Below are 17,216 nucleotides of genomic sequence, written 5' to 3'. Positions count from 1 at the left end.
AACCACTGAGTGTAGCAGGTGAAGCTACTGGATTAAATTTGTACAAAATTGGACTTGGATGGTGTCTGTTTGGAAACCTGAGCTCAGCAAGTAGCTGCAGATAGGAGATGCTCTGTGCTTTTACAGGAGTCACTGTCTCTGAATGAGACTAGATTGTGCCTGAGGTTTTGACTATCCTAATTTGAGATTGATATAAAGGGAAAAAATGTTTTTATTTGTAAGGATTTTTTGCTGTCTAGTACCAGTGTTCCTAGACTGGAAGAGGGGTGGTGGTAGTGTTCCTGTTGGGAAAAAGGAATTGATTGGTGCTTTATTTGCATACCAGGAGACAAAAGGGACTTAATTTTAAACAAAATTGTCATGGGCTTTGGGAACATGATCTATCCCTCTATATGGATTTTGGACAAGAACCTTGCTGTGTTGTGGCTTTAGTAATAAATCTTACGTGTATTTATGTAGTTGAAATTAAATTCACAAGATGGAAGTTTAATAGCTCTGCATTAATCCTTCATAAAGCATTGATCTTTTGGTGTTTTTTATCTTCCTCCTCAGTGTGTCAATCCTGATCTTTAATACTTCTCGGCAGTGCTTTGTTGTGGTGAAGCAGTTCCGCCCAGGTAATCCTCCTTTTTACATTTACTTTTGCTCTCTAGTGAAGCAAGCTTTTAAGGGTTTAGCAGTTAAAAGTTGGTGCATCTGTGGTGATAAAATCTTTGTTCTATATTCTGTTTCTTTGTATGATAGCCCATCCTTTTCAGTCAGTGAGAATTTCTAACCAGAGAAATTTCCATTACAGATGAAACGAATGATCAGGGTAGTCTTACATTCTGCTCTTGGGCTGGCTATTGTCCTTTTTTGGATGAAATTACAAACATCTCTACAATGATCATGCAAGAAATTGCTTTAATTTGAAGTTCCTTCTTGACCTGCTTGTACAGAAGCACAGTATTTTCCTTTTTGTTTTGTTCTGTCTTAAATATTATTTTTATTTGTACTGTCTTATTGTGCATTGTATAGTTGGGAATTTGAAATGAGGGAGATTCAGGACTGTATGCTTTTTCACCAGTATGTGGACAACTTCATTTTACCAGTTATTATTAATTTAGGTTAATAAATATTTTATTTGTGTCAGTTCTTTTAACTCAAAGCATTATTTACTTTCTGGAAGTTAAAAACAAAATGCATATTCGCTGCATTTTAATTAAAAGAAATGACAAGGTATTTCACTGACTGTTGCTAAGAGACCATTTCAAGACTGCTCATGGTAGACTTCATAGAAAACTTTCTAGGGTAGTGTCACACTGCCCTTTCTTCCTGACAGTGATTACAGCCTCTCCAGTGCTGTGCAGCAGTGTTACATCGAGAGTGCATCCTTCTCATCAAGTGCTAATTGACTTGTATAAAGTGTTTGGTTATTTGTTCATCACTAATCCACTGTCTTTTATTTGCCAGCGAACAAATGGCTCCCACAGCTCTTGCTCTCTTTGAGGCAATCTCAGGGAGAAGTGTGTGCATGCATATATATATATATATACACACGTATATATATATGTGCAGAGCAGCAACACATTCATTGCATTATCTCTGTGAAAGTGTCAAATCAGCCTCAAAAGAGTGGAGTGAAACCATTCCAGAGGCTGGAGCTGCTCAGACACCTGGCCATAGGCACAGTGGTCAGTCAGATACCCCACAGCACTTCAGTGATCACAACCATGCCCTGCCCTTACTCACATCCCTATATTTATAATTACATCTCCATTCCATGGTTATTGTCTGCTCTGGTGCCTGTTCCACAAAGCCAAGACAAAGGCTGAGGCTTTTCTCCTTGCCAGCTCCCACCAGGGTCCCACCAGGAAGGCGATCCCTCGTTGCTGGGAGGGAGCAGCTGCCGCTCGCTCTGCAGGCACGGCCCTGCACGTGTGCTGCTGCCATGTGTGCTCGCCTTCCCTAGGCTGTGCTGGCAGGAGCAGCTTTTCCCACTGATGGCTGTGCTGCTTGTAAAGGCACTCGTCCCTCCCATTCTGTTTGGCAGCAGCAGCCCTTATGCAGCCACAGCAGAATGGCTGCAGACAGGAGGTTTTGAGGAGCAGGGAGCTGAAGGAGTTCACGCTGACTTGAGGGTGGCAGAAGCACACAACCAGTGAGGCAAACAGTGTGCTCTGGGATTAGATCATCTTGAATGGTCATGAAATCACACATTTGGGAGGAGCAGAGAGAAGAAAGATAAGCATGTATCTCTATATATGTGCCTCACCCATGACTAATTTGCAAAGGTATTGGTCAATGCTTATTTTGGTAGGCAATTGACCACACATTTTCAAATATAATAAAATGATACGTTGCTAGGGTTGGGACCTATGAACATGTGCTCTGGTTTATTAACTGTAAGTATCATGACCTTTCAATGTATTGTCATGTTTGTTTTTCCACTGACTTACAAGAAACAGTATCAAAGATTTGAATCATAAGCCATCTTCCCTTTCAGGAGGTACAAAACACAAGCACAGTCAGAAGTTTAGAGAGGAGCCAGCGCCTTCCCAGACAGCCAAACCCCACTGGCTCCTTAGTCTGTACTGTTGTTTTCTTCTGTTTGGGGACAGCAAACAAGTCCCTATATGTGTCACCTGCAAAGGCTGCTTTTAATAACAGCAGTGATCTTATTTGCTCCATTTGGTTGAACCATCTATCCTTTGTCCCACATTACAGAAAGGAAGGTGAGAACATCAATTCTACTGGACTTTCCACTGAGTGGAAACTTTCTTACAGCTGAGTGGCTCCAGAGTAATTAGTCCAGATGTGGATTCCATCACTTCCTTGGGAAGCCTTTTCCAAGGCCTGACAACCCTTTCTGTTGTCATTCTTCCTGGTGAGCAGCCAGAAGCTGCCCTGGCACAGGTTGGTTCCTCACTGTGCTGCTGCTCATGGCCGTGTCCATCTGGCCATGGAGGAGACAGCCCAGCCATGGTGCAGAGGCAGCTCCTGGCCAAGGAGGCATTGGAAGACAAGGGAACAGCAGACATGGGACAGGTGGGTGGGTGACTGTGCTGGGGCTTCTGGATTCTGCTTTCCAGCCTCTGTGAATTTGCAGTAAGATCACAACTTCTGGTGAGGATGAGGAGGGTCACAGGTTTCCCTCTGAATAATGTGCCTTAGCCAGTAGGTCACACACTGCTTTTCCATCCAGTTCTTCATCATCCAGTGCATCACTTGTGCAGTCAGTTTTGCACCTTCAAGAGAGCTGTGGGTGATTCTCTGTTCCCTGACATGAGAAGGCAGCTTGGCTTTCCAGGCTTTGCTTATCTGTGAGAGTTCAATTGAGTTTGAACCTTTGAAGCCAGGTGATAATAAATTCATAATCAGACTCCTTGGTGAATGCTCTAATATTTGAGCTCTTACAGAAGTGGCTGGTACTGCTTCTTTTCTTCCTTATCTACAGAGAAAAACTGTTCCTGGGCTTGAAGTGTGGCCATATCACAGGACTTTGCTCTGCAGAGGACTGCTGAATTAGGTCCTTCTGGGAATGTAGGTTTTGATCTACCTGGGGCCCAGTTGTGCTGAGGAAGAAGGAGAATGGCAGGTGCCTGATGGAATGACAGGGATACAGAAGACTTTTAATACTTTCACATCACAGCTTCATATGTCTGTACCCCACACTCTTACCTGTATCCTGTTTTATCCTGCCCAAAGCCTTTATTGGGATGCATGTGTTGTTCCTTTTTTAACTATCTGATATGGGTATGTCAGTACTAAAAAAGAAGTAAAACTTTCAGAGGATTTGGCTTGTCTCAGAGAAATCTTGGATGTGGCTGTCATTTATGATAATTTTCCTAGCTTTTAGAAGTTTTTGGAATAATGACAATAGACACCCTTCAAGGAGCTGTCCCTTAAAGCTGGCAGGGAGTTTTTTTTTTTTCTGGCTTCATGCTACACTTTAAAAAAAAAAACCTGAGCTCTTAACTCACGTCTCTCAAGTAAGAAATGGAGACTCTAATCCATACCTATTTGAATCTCAAAGACCTGGATGTATCTAAGAGTAGCAGCTTTGAAAGTTTTAACTTCTGGAGAAAGATTAGATTTGGGATATTGGACTGATCTGGACATCTCCCTTTCAAGTGCAGATCTTGCTATTCTGCACTTCTGAGGTGTCAAAATGAGCACTGCAGAAAGATCCCAGGCACAAATTGCTGGGGTGTGGACTCTGCCTCAGAGACCAAGTGCTTAAAAAGTCACTGTGGATCTTCACTGTTATGCAACATCATTTCTCCAGAGACCTTTTTTAAGAAATACCAAGCTACTGTACCTGGAAGGACAAAAAGTTGCCTCTTAAACTTCAGTTGTTATTTATCAGTTCTTCAAGATTTAGAAGGGGAAATAAAAGAGACACTAATTTGAAAACCATGTTATGTGTATCTGAAATATGTATGTAAAGTATTTTAATGGAATAAAAATAGGTTCAAAGTTTAAAATAGGGTGGTTTATAACACTCTCTTGGAAAGCTTTCATGAAAAGCAAGGGGATAGACATAAGGAAATTTCAAGGGAAAAACAAGTGGAATGATGCCTGTATATTAAAGTTGCAATGATCTGGAGTTGTCTGTCAGTAGGGATTCTTTCTGTGTTGACATCCAGTCCTGCAGTTCTCACTCAGGCAAAATTTCTTTTGACATCAGTGAGAGATTTTGCTTAAATAAGGACTAAAATCTGACATTTGCACTTTCTTTAGGAGTGCATTACAGTGGCAGCTGTTTGTAGATTAGTTCAAGAAGTCCTTTTCAGACCCCACACAGGAATCTCTGCAAGGAACTGTATGTTCAAAAGAGGATTTTTTTTTTCAAACAAACTACATGCTTTTCATACCCTTTCTAAATAACAGCTGAGTTGACAGGCTGAAAGACTCATCATTGTGCACATGGTACTTTATGTGCAACCCAACTTTCCTGCAAGATAACTGCATAGTTTAAATTAAATCGCAATATCTGCATTGCCCAACAAATGGGAGCTGTGTGGTGCTTCTGGCACTTCAATTTCTTGGATGAACTAGCTTCCTTTTTCAATTTTTATTTATTTTAAGGTGTCCATGAATTCATTTCAGTTCATGTAAATAAAAGTAAGAGTTTAAAGAATAATTTTACGGACATGGCAAGCGAACCTTTGTTCTTTGAAATTCCAGTTTTGTGTGTCATTATTTTAACAGATAACACAGCTGAATTCCTTGTTACTCTCAAGTACTCTCATGGTTGTTAATTTCCAGGCAAAATTTGTCTGCAACCTTTTTTTATATTTAATATAAAGAGACTAACTCACTGCCCCTTGTTTCTTTTTCTTTTCTCTTTTGGGATTTTTTAAGCTGTTTACATGTGTGAAATAGAAAGGCATCAGCCTCAAGTGTTTGAGAATCGGGACAAGGAGAGCTTCCCTTCCCTGGAAAATCCCTTACCTGCTGTGGTTGGAGTGACCTATGAACTCTGTGCTGGCATTGTGGACAAGCCAGGCCTTTCTTTAGAAGAAATTGCATGTGAGGAAGTTTTGGAAGAGTGTGGCTATCGTGTTTCCACTGCAGACCTCAGGAGGATCACTTCTTACAGGTAAAGCGCAGCAAGTTACAACTCTTAGCATTTCATTGTTTCACAGACTGCTGAAGTGGCCTGAGTGTTCCCTCTTGCCTTGTTTAAGCAGTGTTGGAGGAACGTGGACATCTGAAGGTACAGGAAAGGTGTAATTTTTTTGCAAGTGAGAGGAGTATTTGCAGAAATGTAAGGAATTAGAAATATATAATCAGTATGATAATTATGGGATTGAATTCCCAGAAAGAATCATACTATTATGACTTATTCCAAAGACTGTTACAAGAGGAAGAAGTTGCATTGGGCTCTTCAGAGTTTGTTACAGCACTAGAAAACAGCCTATCTTTACTATACTGGGTGTTTTCCATCTCTGATTCTTATTATTCAGATTAACAATAGAAACTGCCCACGATGCTCTCTGATTAACCTTTACCATGATTTTTCAGAAGCATGAGAACCTGTGGCATTAGATCTCTTCATAATATTTGGTCTGTGATTAAAGCTTCCTTGAATTGGACAATAATTATTGTTGTATATGAAGATTTTGCAGATCTGACTGTCAAAATTATTACATTTTATTTTTGCAGGGTTACAAATAGTTATTGAAATAGATTTTAACATGTTTTAAAACGTGTTAGGAATAAAGGGAAAAATTAATATGTAAGTGGAAAAAACAAAACATGAGTTGTTGGTGAAAAAAAAACAAAGAGAAACTTTGCACACAGCTTTAATCCTATTATATCTCATTCCCAGCTTTTAGTATTGTTATCCAAAATGTATGTATGTTTGTATTTTACAGAGAAAGCAGCAGGTTTTTTACTTTCTTTATTTTACTTGACAACTCCATTGAACTAGGCACTGTCATTGGTTTTTAATTTGGGAATTGAATACAAATCCACAGCTGTCAATCCTGGCAAATGTTATTTCCTGCTGGATTAACAAGCAGTGCTTCTGTTGAGGGGAGGGGGTGAATCACAGGAGCTGTCTTTTACAACTCATTGAAACCAGATTAAGGGTTTGTTCTACTGAAAGAAAAAGTGTCTTCCAGATTTATGAGCAAAAGCTGTCTATAGAATTTCATAGGTTGGGTGACACTGACAGGCTGCTGCATGCAGATATATACATATGTATGTGTATGTATGTATGTGCATACAAATGCAAAGGAGGAAAAGCAGAATACAATTCCTGTAGAAGGTTGGAGATTTAGTGCAGAAGTTTGACTCAATATTAATGATTTATATCTGTTTAAAATTCTCTGTGTTTTGGTGTTGATAAATGTCTTTATATGTTACAGGTGGTTGTTCATTCAGTTGCTTGCCTTTTTTTTTCTTAATTGCACTGATTTGTGAAGAGTGTACACAATTGGGGTTTTCTTTGTTGAGACCTTTGCAAACAGCTCATAATCCTCCATTGTCCATGTGGACACAGCTTTCTGCCCATGGAGATCCATGCTGAAGTCAGAAGGGCCTGTATAATTTTTACATTTTTAAATTAATATGAAAGTTTGAAGCCTCAAAGATGATATTTCACAGGGTTTTTTGTATGATTTCCCATGCTCTAGTTTTAGGATTTTATTCCAAATATTCTTGTTGGGAGTGTCCTGTTTTCCTCCAGCCAAGGATTGGCATCTTTCTGATCCTTGAGGATTTGATGCAAAGAAAGGAAGTAATCAGTTCATTTATGGTCTCCTAAGGACATTTTTTCTGTAATCACTGCACAACATATAAGAATTCCTGGGCTTTTTCTAAGTGCAGCAGGTTTTTCCAAGTGGATTTTGCTGCTGTTTCATGCTGTGACTGTCAATACAAAGCACAGGCATAAAGCATTGCATTAATGCATATGCATGCCATTATAATTGCAATGCATCCTGCACTTGTACCCTTATCTCCCATCCCAGCAATCTGTGTAATAGCTGCTCTGCATTATTTATTGATCCAGTGCCCCAGGTCAGAGTTTTGGGGGGCTCTCTCTAGATGGCTCCTCTTCCAAAGATCAGCCTCAGCTGGACTGGCACCAGTTGTGGCAAATGTGCATCTGTGCTTTTTTTCAAATGTGACCATTCTGTGGCCTCTCTTGGAGGGTTCTGGCATTCTGTCTGAAGTGTGCTGTCTGTCTGTACCACAAGCAACTTTCCCTTCATGTCTTGCTTAAATTTCCCTTTCTTTACTTCAATACTGACATTTACTCCTCTGTCCCCAGTGGACATGAAGCACTTCTGCCCCTTCCACTTCCTTGTTAAAGCATGTTTCCCTTTATTTTATTTTTGCCTGTGCAAAACTATTTTAATTGATTTAGTCTTTCTCTTCAGATCATATTTTCTAGATAGCTGATCATCCCTTCTGCTGTCCTCTGCCTTCTCTCCATCTGGTCTGCACATTTCTTAAAAATCTAGTGCCCAAAGTGAAGCACAGTTCTTTAGTGGGGGCTTTCCTGGAGAGAGTGGAAGCATTATCTCACAGATCATTCTTTATACACTGGAGTTTGTGGTTTGCCTTTTTTGCGGAGGCATTACATTATTGATGTAATTTTTCTTCCACAATGCCTCCCCTATCTCAAACCTCGGATTTGAACCTGATGATCCTTGTGGGTCCCTTCCAACTCAGAATATTCCATGATTCTGCATTGTCATTAACCTCCTGTCCATATTCTGTGTCATCATAGCCTTTGATCTGAAAGCAGGGAGTTGTATTCCTAATGACACCCCTTGCTGGAATCATGATCATCAGAGGAAATTGTCTGCCTGGAATAAAAGCAGGATTCGAGTTAGACCTGACAGAAGGGCATGAAAGCCAAAGACACATCAAATGTAAAGGGAGAAATGGTTTTGGCTAGGGGAGTCAATACATTTCTGTGCCTAATGGATTAAGAAAGATGGAGCATGGACAATCCATAGGGAGAACTTAGACTATGGGGAAGAAATGAAAATGAAAACCTTGAGTGGCAAAAGAAGAAGAAGAGATGAAGGAACAATGCAGAGAAAAATCATAGGCTGAGAACTAATGGACCTGGGGAAAGTACATTCATTGTGGTAGAAGAGATTTCTCTGTAAGGAAGTGAGGAAAGTACTTAGACTGTGTTCAACATTGTTCTATAACTTTATAGGTTATCTCCACTGAAGATAGCAGGGATTTTCCTCATTTATTATCAGGGCCTGTAGCAGTTTTGGGGGATTTTTTTTTGTGCTTCTCAGCTAAGCTGGAAAGTGTGAGCCCAGTACTGCCACAGGTAATTCATACACATGCAGGTAACCCACTGGACCCCTGATTAAGCTCTGTCAAAGCTCCAGTGATTTAATACTCATCACATAGAAGTCAGACAGTGAATTAAGCAGATCTCAGACTTAATTACCTTGAATGATCCACAGAGGAGCTGTGGAGTCAATGAGGAATCAGGAGAGAAGCCAGGAGTTGGGGAATTTAGGCCATTTCAGTAAGAATCTTTGGAACAAATTGTTCCAGCAGCAGGAGGACAGTATGGTGTGGGTGAGGGAGGGAGGCCGGGCTGGGGGCAGATAACAAGAAACACAAACATATTTAGAGGAACTGACTGGAGGAGCAGAGAAATCACACTTTGGAAATCAGAAATATCTACTCCTATTATAGAAAATTGTCAGACAGGAGGTGAATTGAAATGCAGATGGTTCATGTTGCTGTGTAGACAGAGGAGGGATCATTCTGAAAAGAATCTGCATTGTTTGCAGCCTGTATGGTGAGTTTAGTATCATCACAAATTTCTACTTTTGTGCTTGGCATCCAGTAACTTCATTTTGGTATTGCAGAAAGGTTAGTTTAAATTATGGCAGCAGCTAACAGGGACAGTGAAATAATTTGTTGTTGTTGTCATTGATGTTATTGTTGCTATTGCAAAGTATTTTCTTTTAGTTCTTGAAAATGATGGTTGTCCTGAAGAATATTTATAAAATTAATTGGACTTCAGTAACACCTCAGAACATCAGGGTAGAGTTGAACCAGAGCTGCTAGTTAAACTTCCTTTTCCCTTCATTACATCTTTATTTTCTCCCAGAGGCTGTGAAAAACTCTTGGCTCTGACCTGGGTACAATAGGAGCTGTAGGTTCTCAGCCCCACTGCAAAGAAATCAGATGGATTAGTTTAAAGGACTGACTATATTAAAATAGGTACTTACTTTAATCTTCCTACATTTGATTTCTTTTCCCAAAGTGTACAAGAAGAGCATTCAGAGAATTAATATTGGATGTTCCAATTACTGTGCCATGGCTTTTAGCCTCTGTGCAATGAGGTAAAAATGGTTTGTATTCACAGGTTTTTATGTAGAAAGAATAATAGCCTTGAAAATCTTAGAGTGCATTATAATTAGAAAGATCACCTGCTAGTACACCTGTTGGGTGATGGCATAATGTAATATAATTTTATGTTAATTACCTCTGTGCTTTTTTCCTGCACCTGCCGCTTATAATGTCAGAACTGTACAAAGGTCCTGAGAAGTGACAATGGGAGCTGCATGTCACTGATCATGAGTTTACATGTTGCATGCCGAAGTAGATCTTGATTTAAGCATAAATAACAGAGATTTGTGTCACATTTATTTGTAAACATGAATTATGTATTCACTCTATACCCAAATTTTGCATCCAGATGGCTTGTGTCTTAGAAAAGGATACATTGCTTTCAGGAATTTGGACATTCACTGTGTAAGATTAAAACCAAAAAAAGGATATATTTCTGTGTTGATAAGAATTTTGATTGTGTATAGATTTTACATTTGTTTAATATTAACACATTACAAGAAATTTAGCTTTTAATTGCTGTCTGTCAGAAATCTGAACTAAAGTCATAAGTCTTCACAAGGATAAATTAATTTGTTCCCCATCTTGTAGCAGAGGAGGAGATTAGAAAATACTGTTTATATTCTCATACATGTTTGTTTCTTCAAATTCAAAATACAATATTTACAAACTTGATACTTATGAATGAGACAAGTGGCTGGCATAGGCGAGCACCCAGACATGAGAAAAAGGCAAAGCTAATCTGAACCAAAGCTTTGAATTTTGGCCCTGATTAGCAACGTGTTTGTGTGTGGACATGCACACATGAGCACACTCATTGTGAAGAAAAAACTCACTGACTGTTGGCAAACTCAGTCTCACTTGTGGCTTCAGACACTTCTAAACCTTTTTTTTTAAGCCATAAGATACTGTTTCCCTCTTCTGATAAAAAATATATGTACTGTATCTTTATGCTCATGAACTTAGGACAAGTGAAAAGTCCCATTTTGTGAGCTCGATTTCGAGCACTGTGTATTTCCTTGTGCATTTGATAAAAGGGAGCAGTTAAACAAAGGCTTTGTGGTAGCTGATATTGCTGTGTTTCAAAAACAGATTGGAGTGACGGTCTGCCTCCTGTGTTTCCCCAGGTCTGAGGAGGAAGTAGATGGAAATACTGTAATTACAGCCTGGTGCTGCCAGCCCATCCCATCCTGGGCAGGAGAGAAGTGCTTCACAGTCATTCTGCAGAAGCTCCTCCTCTGGTGTGGCATTGCCTAAAAGTGTGCTGCCCAGGGCTTTAAAAGCCATAGCATGAATTAATCTCACTGTTTGAGTGTTCTATTCAAAATGAAATATGGGAAGGCAGCACACAATCTTGTTTTGATGTGTTAAACTTATATATAAGTTACTATTGTGATAAAAACCATACGACTTTGGTATCCTTACTTTGACATGCTTACATTCCTAGACTTGCTGTTGTCAAAGGTAATGGAGGTTTCTAACTGTCTGAAGCAATGCAGAAAGTTCGGTGCTAATAGAGTTTTGGGGTTTAAAATCTCTCTGTTGAAATTACAGGACTTGTGAGCTTAAGCCCTAATGACTTGACAAGGATATTTGTGAGCTGTTAATTGGAATGACCATCAGCTCCTCAGAGGAAACCAGTCCTCAGGATGAAGAGGCAAGGAAAACTGAGCTGTGTTTTGTGTAGATCATTTGCCTTTGTCCCACAGCGGCACAGAAGCCAAGCCCTGTGCAGACACATCAGAATGCAGCTGGAGCAGCCAGCTGAGGTCAAGCCAGGCTTAGTAGGTCTGGGTCAGTGTGAGCCATGACCTGCTGGGTTTGGTGCTAAACCCTGGACTGACACTGAAGCCTGAAGTCTCACCATGGGCTGGTGCTGGGCTCAGACCTGAGTTCAGACCTGCCCACCCTCCCCCAGCCAAGGCTCTCCTGTCGCAGGAAGGCACCTTTATCAGCAAGGTGGCTTTCCCAGGCTGAAACTCATCACTTGCAGTCCGGGTGTGCTGACCCCTGTGATTTCCACAGATGCAAAGCTAATGAATATAGCTGTAATCTGTTAATAGGTGACTCATTTCAGACCATGGCAAAAGTTTTTTATTTGTAGTGGGAAATACTGGGGTAAGGAAAAGTGTATGTCGCAGATGAGGGATAGAAGAAGATTGTAGCAGAAAGAGGAATATAGACAGGATTAAAGGCACATCAAAATTCCTTAAGCAGCATATTCAGAAAGTACAGGTCATTGTGCAAAAGCAGAGAAAATTCCTGGTGAGATAAACCTGAAAGCACACTGCAAACATAATATTCCTGTAGCCTATTCACCAGTCAGACTCACTTTCTCCCTCTGCTCTCTTCCAGTGCCCAACATCACTGAAATGTACAATGTTTTGCAAGGTTATATGGAAAATCACTTTATTACTTCTACCTGAAAAGCTTCAAAGCAACAAACCTAACTTTTGATTTCTATAAAAGCCAAAGGTACTAAGACAGACAAAATGTGAATAGAATTGATTTTTGTGCAATTTTCTAAGGACAAGCAGGATAGATTAGCAGTCTGGAAATGTCCTGAAAGACATCAGTAAGCAATACTGGAGAATATTTAATTTAATAAAGGGCAGTCCATGTGGATCGATGCAAAAATGATCAACTGGCAATGTAAACAAGAGCATTTAGAGAATGAAAGAGCAAGTGAGAAAAGGTATTTGCCTCTTTTAAGAAAAAAAGTATATTTCTAGATCTTTCATGTTCTTTCTCAAACCATTGAAATGGTCTTTTAGAATCAGAGACTAATGGAATTTTCTGAGTTGGAAGGGACCCACGAGGATCATTGGGTGCAGCTCCTGGCCCTGCACAGGACACTCCAAGGGTCACACCCTGTGCCTCAGAGCCTTGTCCAAAGCTTCTTGAGCTCTGTCAGCCTTGGTGCTGTGACCACTGCCCTGGGGGAGGTGTTCCAGTGCCCAAACATCCTCTGGGTGCAGAACCTTTCTCTAATATCCAACCTAAGCCTCTCCTGACTCAGCCTTGTGCTGTTTCCTCGGGTCCTGTTGCTGCCACAGGAGTGAGGAGATGGCTGTCTGTCCCTCTGCTGCACCTTGTGAGGATGTTGAGAGAGAATCCAGCACATGTCCTTATTAAACTCCATATGGGTGGTGATTGCTCCTCTCTTAATTCATTGAGGTCTCTCTGCCCTTGAAGGACTCAACAGCTCCTCACAGTTTATTATCATCAAATTGAGAGGAACTGTCAACTCTCTTGAGGGAGACTAGACAACAAGTTAAAGCAGTGAATATATTTATAAATAACATCCTGCAACAATCTGCAAAGTCACCATCTCAATAGTGAAGGAGTTCTAGGTAGGCTTAGAAATGTTAGATTTGCTGGTTTGGGGGAGGAAAGAGTAGAATAGAATGTAATGAGTACTGATACCAGCATTCTTTCATTTTATTTATAGCTCACTTGGAAGTTTTTATTACTTTGTAGCTGATATCTTGTGGCAAAGTTGCACCAGAGAAGAGAAAGTTAGATAATCAAGTAAGAGAGAATGACCATGTGGGTATGTCCTCCTTTGAATTTGTATTGTTAGAAATTCTGGTTCATTTCTGTGGTTAATTATATGTCAATAGATGTGAAGAAATACCATAACTTTGGGCATCATAACAAAGGAAAGACCTTTATGTCCAGGACTTTCATCTTTTCAAGTATATTAAGTGTAGTAGCTACTCTTGATATATTTATTTCATAACAAGGGAGTATCATGTGAATAAGTACAAAGAAATTACACCATATGGAAATCAGTCCTGCTATTTGAACTGTGGTAGCAAGGGCTGAGTCTTACAGTGTAGCACCTTGGAAATTGGTTTTCCTTTACTTTAGAGAAAAGATGTGTGGAAAGTGAACTGATTTCACAGCTGCAGCTATTTCATAAGGAAATGGTCACAGGTGCTATAGAAGGAGATTATGCTGTAAATAATCAAGCCAGAACGTTCTTGTAGAAATACTTCTTATATAAATTTGCTGGTTTTTCATACAACCTTTATATAATATCAAGTGTACATGGAAGTACTCAAGTTAGGATAATTTTTGGTCTCCAGGTGGAGCACCCCAGAGGAAGGTGTCAGACTTGACACTCATAATAAAAAAAAAAAAAAAAAAAAAAAAACCAAAAACTACAAAACAGGACATTAAATATATTATACACAGTCCTGTGTTTTTCATGGAACCTGTGACAACCAGCTACCTGCGTTCTTTGTATTGCAAAGTTGGTTAAAACATGGATCAAAAACCCCAGTTCTAGCCCTGGAATAAAGTGATGAGCACAGAATGAAAGAGGTCCAATATCAACCTTTAGAGTTCCTGAAAATGCCAAAGATGGTCAAGTTTCTTTACACAGATGTACAGGAATGATCCTGGAGGGGTGACACATCTTGTCCAAATTCACAGAATGCATCAGAAGTAATTTTAGGAAAAGAATTCACTGATTCACTCCCTATTCAATATTTTTTAAAAGTGTATATTGATGTAAGAAACCAATTTCAATAATCACTATTAGAAACCAACTTCTCTAGTCACTGTTAATTCCTCAAACAAAATAATTGCCAGTGTTCTTAGAAAACCGAGAGACAAATGATTAATTCCTGCTTTGGGGTGTGATGTGTGCTGGATTAACTGAAAGATTTAGTTGACTAATGGTTGGGTAAATCTGGATATACACTCTTAAGATCATAACACTGCTACAAATCTGAGAATCCTCTGTATGTGTAATAATATGAAAGCTAATTTTTCATCTTGCCCTAATGCCTCATTCATAGTTTCAGTGAACTTTGGATCCAGATTTAATGTGAAAAGTCGCTTGTAATCATGTGAAATGAAGAAATTGCAATTACAATGTGAATATTTTCTTGGAAGGACTAAATGAGTGGATTATCTACTTATCCCTTATTTAATAATACCTAAATTAAATAGTCCTAAGGAAATAGAGGATTAACAAATAAGAAGTATAATACACAGCAAGCAGTCTAGCTGAAGAAAGACTACATAATCTAAAATATCCTCAACTAAATCCACTGAAGCAAATTTAGCAGGGAGACTGAATTACTTTGGACATGTGCGTGCTTACAGTGGTCCATTTGGGTCAGGGCTAAAGTTCAGGAAGGATAGAAAGGGAGTCTCAGACTGCCTTTCCCTTCTTTACCTATCCAGTCCATGAGTGGAGGACTCCAGCTGTGAATGGACATAATCCTCTTAAGAGTAAAAAATCTAAATATTTGTGTAAAAACAAGCAAACAAATGTAGCACGACAGCACACAGATAGACTGGGGAGCTTCCTCCTTTTGTTTGTGCATCTCTGTGAGTCATTCTGCAGTTTGCTCTCCCTGAGGTCAGCTGGAAGAACTTCTGTTGACTTCAGTGTGTCTAGGACAACAGTTCACCAATGCAAAATTTTTTTTCTTTTTTTATTTTATCCCAAAATCACATATTTCCAAGGAATACATTTGAAGATGGATCTATTTTATATGGAACTATATTCAAAACTGTTGATATTTCTGGTTGAAAGTTGCAATCAATTTCTGTCTCAATAATTCTGTCTCACACATGAAGGGCCCAGGGTTCCATTCCCAGCTCCTTGATGCCTTCTCTCTGTCTAAACCAGAGTTTCCTCTCTGTTTTTTTGCAGGTCTGGAGTTGGTGTGACAGGTTCTAGGCAGACTTTGTTTTATGCAGAAGTAAACGACCAGATGAGAGCCAGTGGAGGAGGTGGCCAGCCTGAAGAAGGAGAGCTGATAGAAGTTGTGGAAATACCTTTAGCAGAATCCATGAAGTTTGCTTATGATGAGACTTTCCCGAAGACAATGGGTGTCATCTTCAGCTTCATGTGGTTCCACAACAACATAGCACCTAAACTACCCAAAAAGTAAAGCACCATGATTTTAAGGAAAGCTTTTCTGCTGGTGCTGTGCCTGCAGAAAGCTGCAAAATCTGCCTGCCTCAATCAACTCAACTTCTCACAAAGTTTTCTTTAAATAAACTTAGAAGTATAATCGGAATTAAAATCTTCACACAATTTCCATTATTAGCAAAACACTAACTGGAATCGCTGGGGCCAGGATTTGCCTTGGAGAGGCAAATGTTGATTTTTGTGCAGTTAAAAAATCAAATGTTGATTTTTGTGCAGTTAATTGAACGTGTCCAGATCTCCTTTCTCACAGCACTGTTTTGAGGAGCTGCCCAAGCCCTCAGCACAGCTGCCCCAGGAGCCTCTCACCATGTCTACATACTGGCAGTGTGTATTCATTGTCAGTTTTGATATTTTTTTGAAGAAAGCAGCAAACCTTAATAGTCACAGATACCTTAACAAGGTTCCTGAGTTCAGCACAGCTTTCAGGGAGCAGCTTTCTCTGTGTGTGTGGCTCCTGTGCAGAGGAGGCCTTTGCATTTCTGAACATGCAAACTTTTATTTCATAAACAAACAGGTCTGTAAGTCCTGCTAACATGTCACCTTGACAGTGCAGCAGCTGTAGGGTGATGTGCTCTTGTTTGTTCCCATCACAATACTGGGCAGCACTGATGGGGATGGAGGGGTGAAGGATGGGGGCTTCTGCTGGAACACATGCTGCTTTGTTTGCTTTATGGGCAATAGTTGATAAATCAGATCAAACTTTGTCCCCTAGAGCGGGACCAGAGAGGCCGAATTCTTTTAATTTGACGATGAGGTGATTAACACAAGGGATTGCTCTGAGGTTGCTGTGGTCTCAATTTCCTTACCACCAAATGGGAGGAATGGGACTTACCCCTCAGATAACACTTCTTGGAATCTAATGATTGGAAGTGCTTTATTGTGATTTTATCATCATTTGTGCAGTTTACATGAAAGCCTGTGCAACCTGCACAGATATCCTGAGGAATGGCTCTTTACATCAACATCTTGATTTAATAATTTGATTTAGTAAAGTGCTCTAATTAGAACATATAGTACTTGTTCTATCAGTGTAGTTTGGATGTGGACTGTTTGTCATGTGAAACTGTTAAGAGCATGAATGAAACAGAATGAAGTCTGGCAATTTAATTATGCACTGGGTTATGTTATTCACTGACTTAATCAACATGCCCAGATTATAAATGCCTCCAGGAGTACTGAGGTGCTAAGTGTGGTTAGAAGAGAGCTGCAAATATGCAAACTCAAACTTAACAGCTGAAGTAAATGCAGCAGAGGTGTCTGATGGTGTCCAGTGGCTGATTTTAAATCACTGCTTATCTCAATGGGTGTATAAATAAAAAAGTTTTTTTTTAAAGGGGCATTTAGAATTGCTGCTTGCTGGTTCTCCTCCTGATAGGGAGGAAAGGTCCTTGGAAAGCCACTGAAGAAGGAGCAGCCTCTGCCTGTGGAGTCA

The 17,216-nt window shown here is 39.9% G+C and overlaps 1 protein-coding gene across 1 annotated transcript in view; it reads left to right on the top strand.

The window, feature by feature from the left end:
- Positions 1 to 16,765, top strand: part of NUDT14 (nudix hydrolase 14) — a 58,899-nt gene extending 42,134 nt beyond the window's left edge. Inside the window, exons 3-5 of the mRNA XM_054286757.1 lie at positions 553 to 617; positions 5,347 to 5,584; positions 15,503 to 16,765. Coding sequence (XP_054142732.1) covers positions 553 to 617; positions 5,347 to 5,584; positions 15,503 to 15,743 — 544 coding nt within the window. The 3' untranslated portion in view covers positions 15,744 to 16,765. The remainder of the gene's footprint in view (positions 1 to 552; positions 618 to 5,346; positions 5,585 to 15,502) is intronic.
- The last annotated feature ends 451 nt before the right edge of the window (positions 16,766 to 17,216 follow it).

Source organism: Melozone crissalis, unplaced genomic scaffold (genome assembly GCF_028551555.1).
Source record: "Melozone crissalis strain CALT ecotype California unplaced genomic scaffold, PUWL_Pcris_2 ptg000056l_1, whole genome shotgun sequence".
NCBI classification, from domain to species: domain Eukaryota; kingdom Metazoa; phylum Chordata; class Aves; order Passeriformes; family Passerellidae; genus Melozone; species Melozone crissalis.
This window is presented reverse-complemented; position numbering and strand designations above follow the sequence as displayed.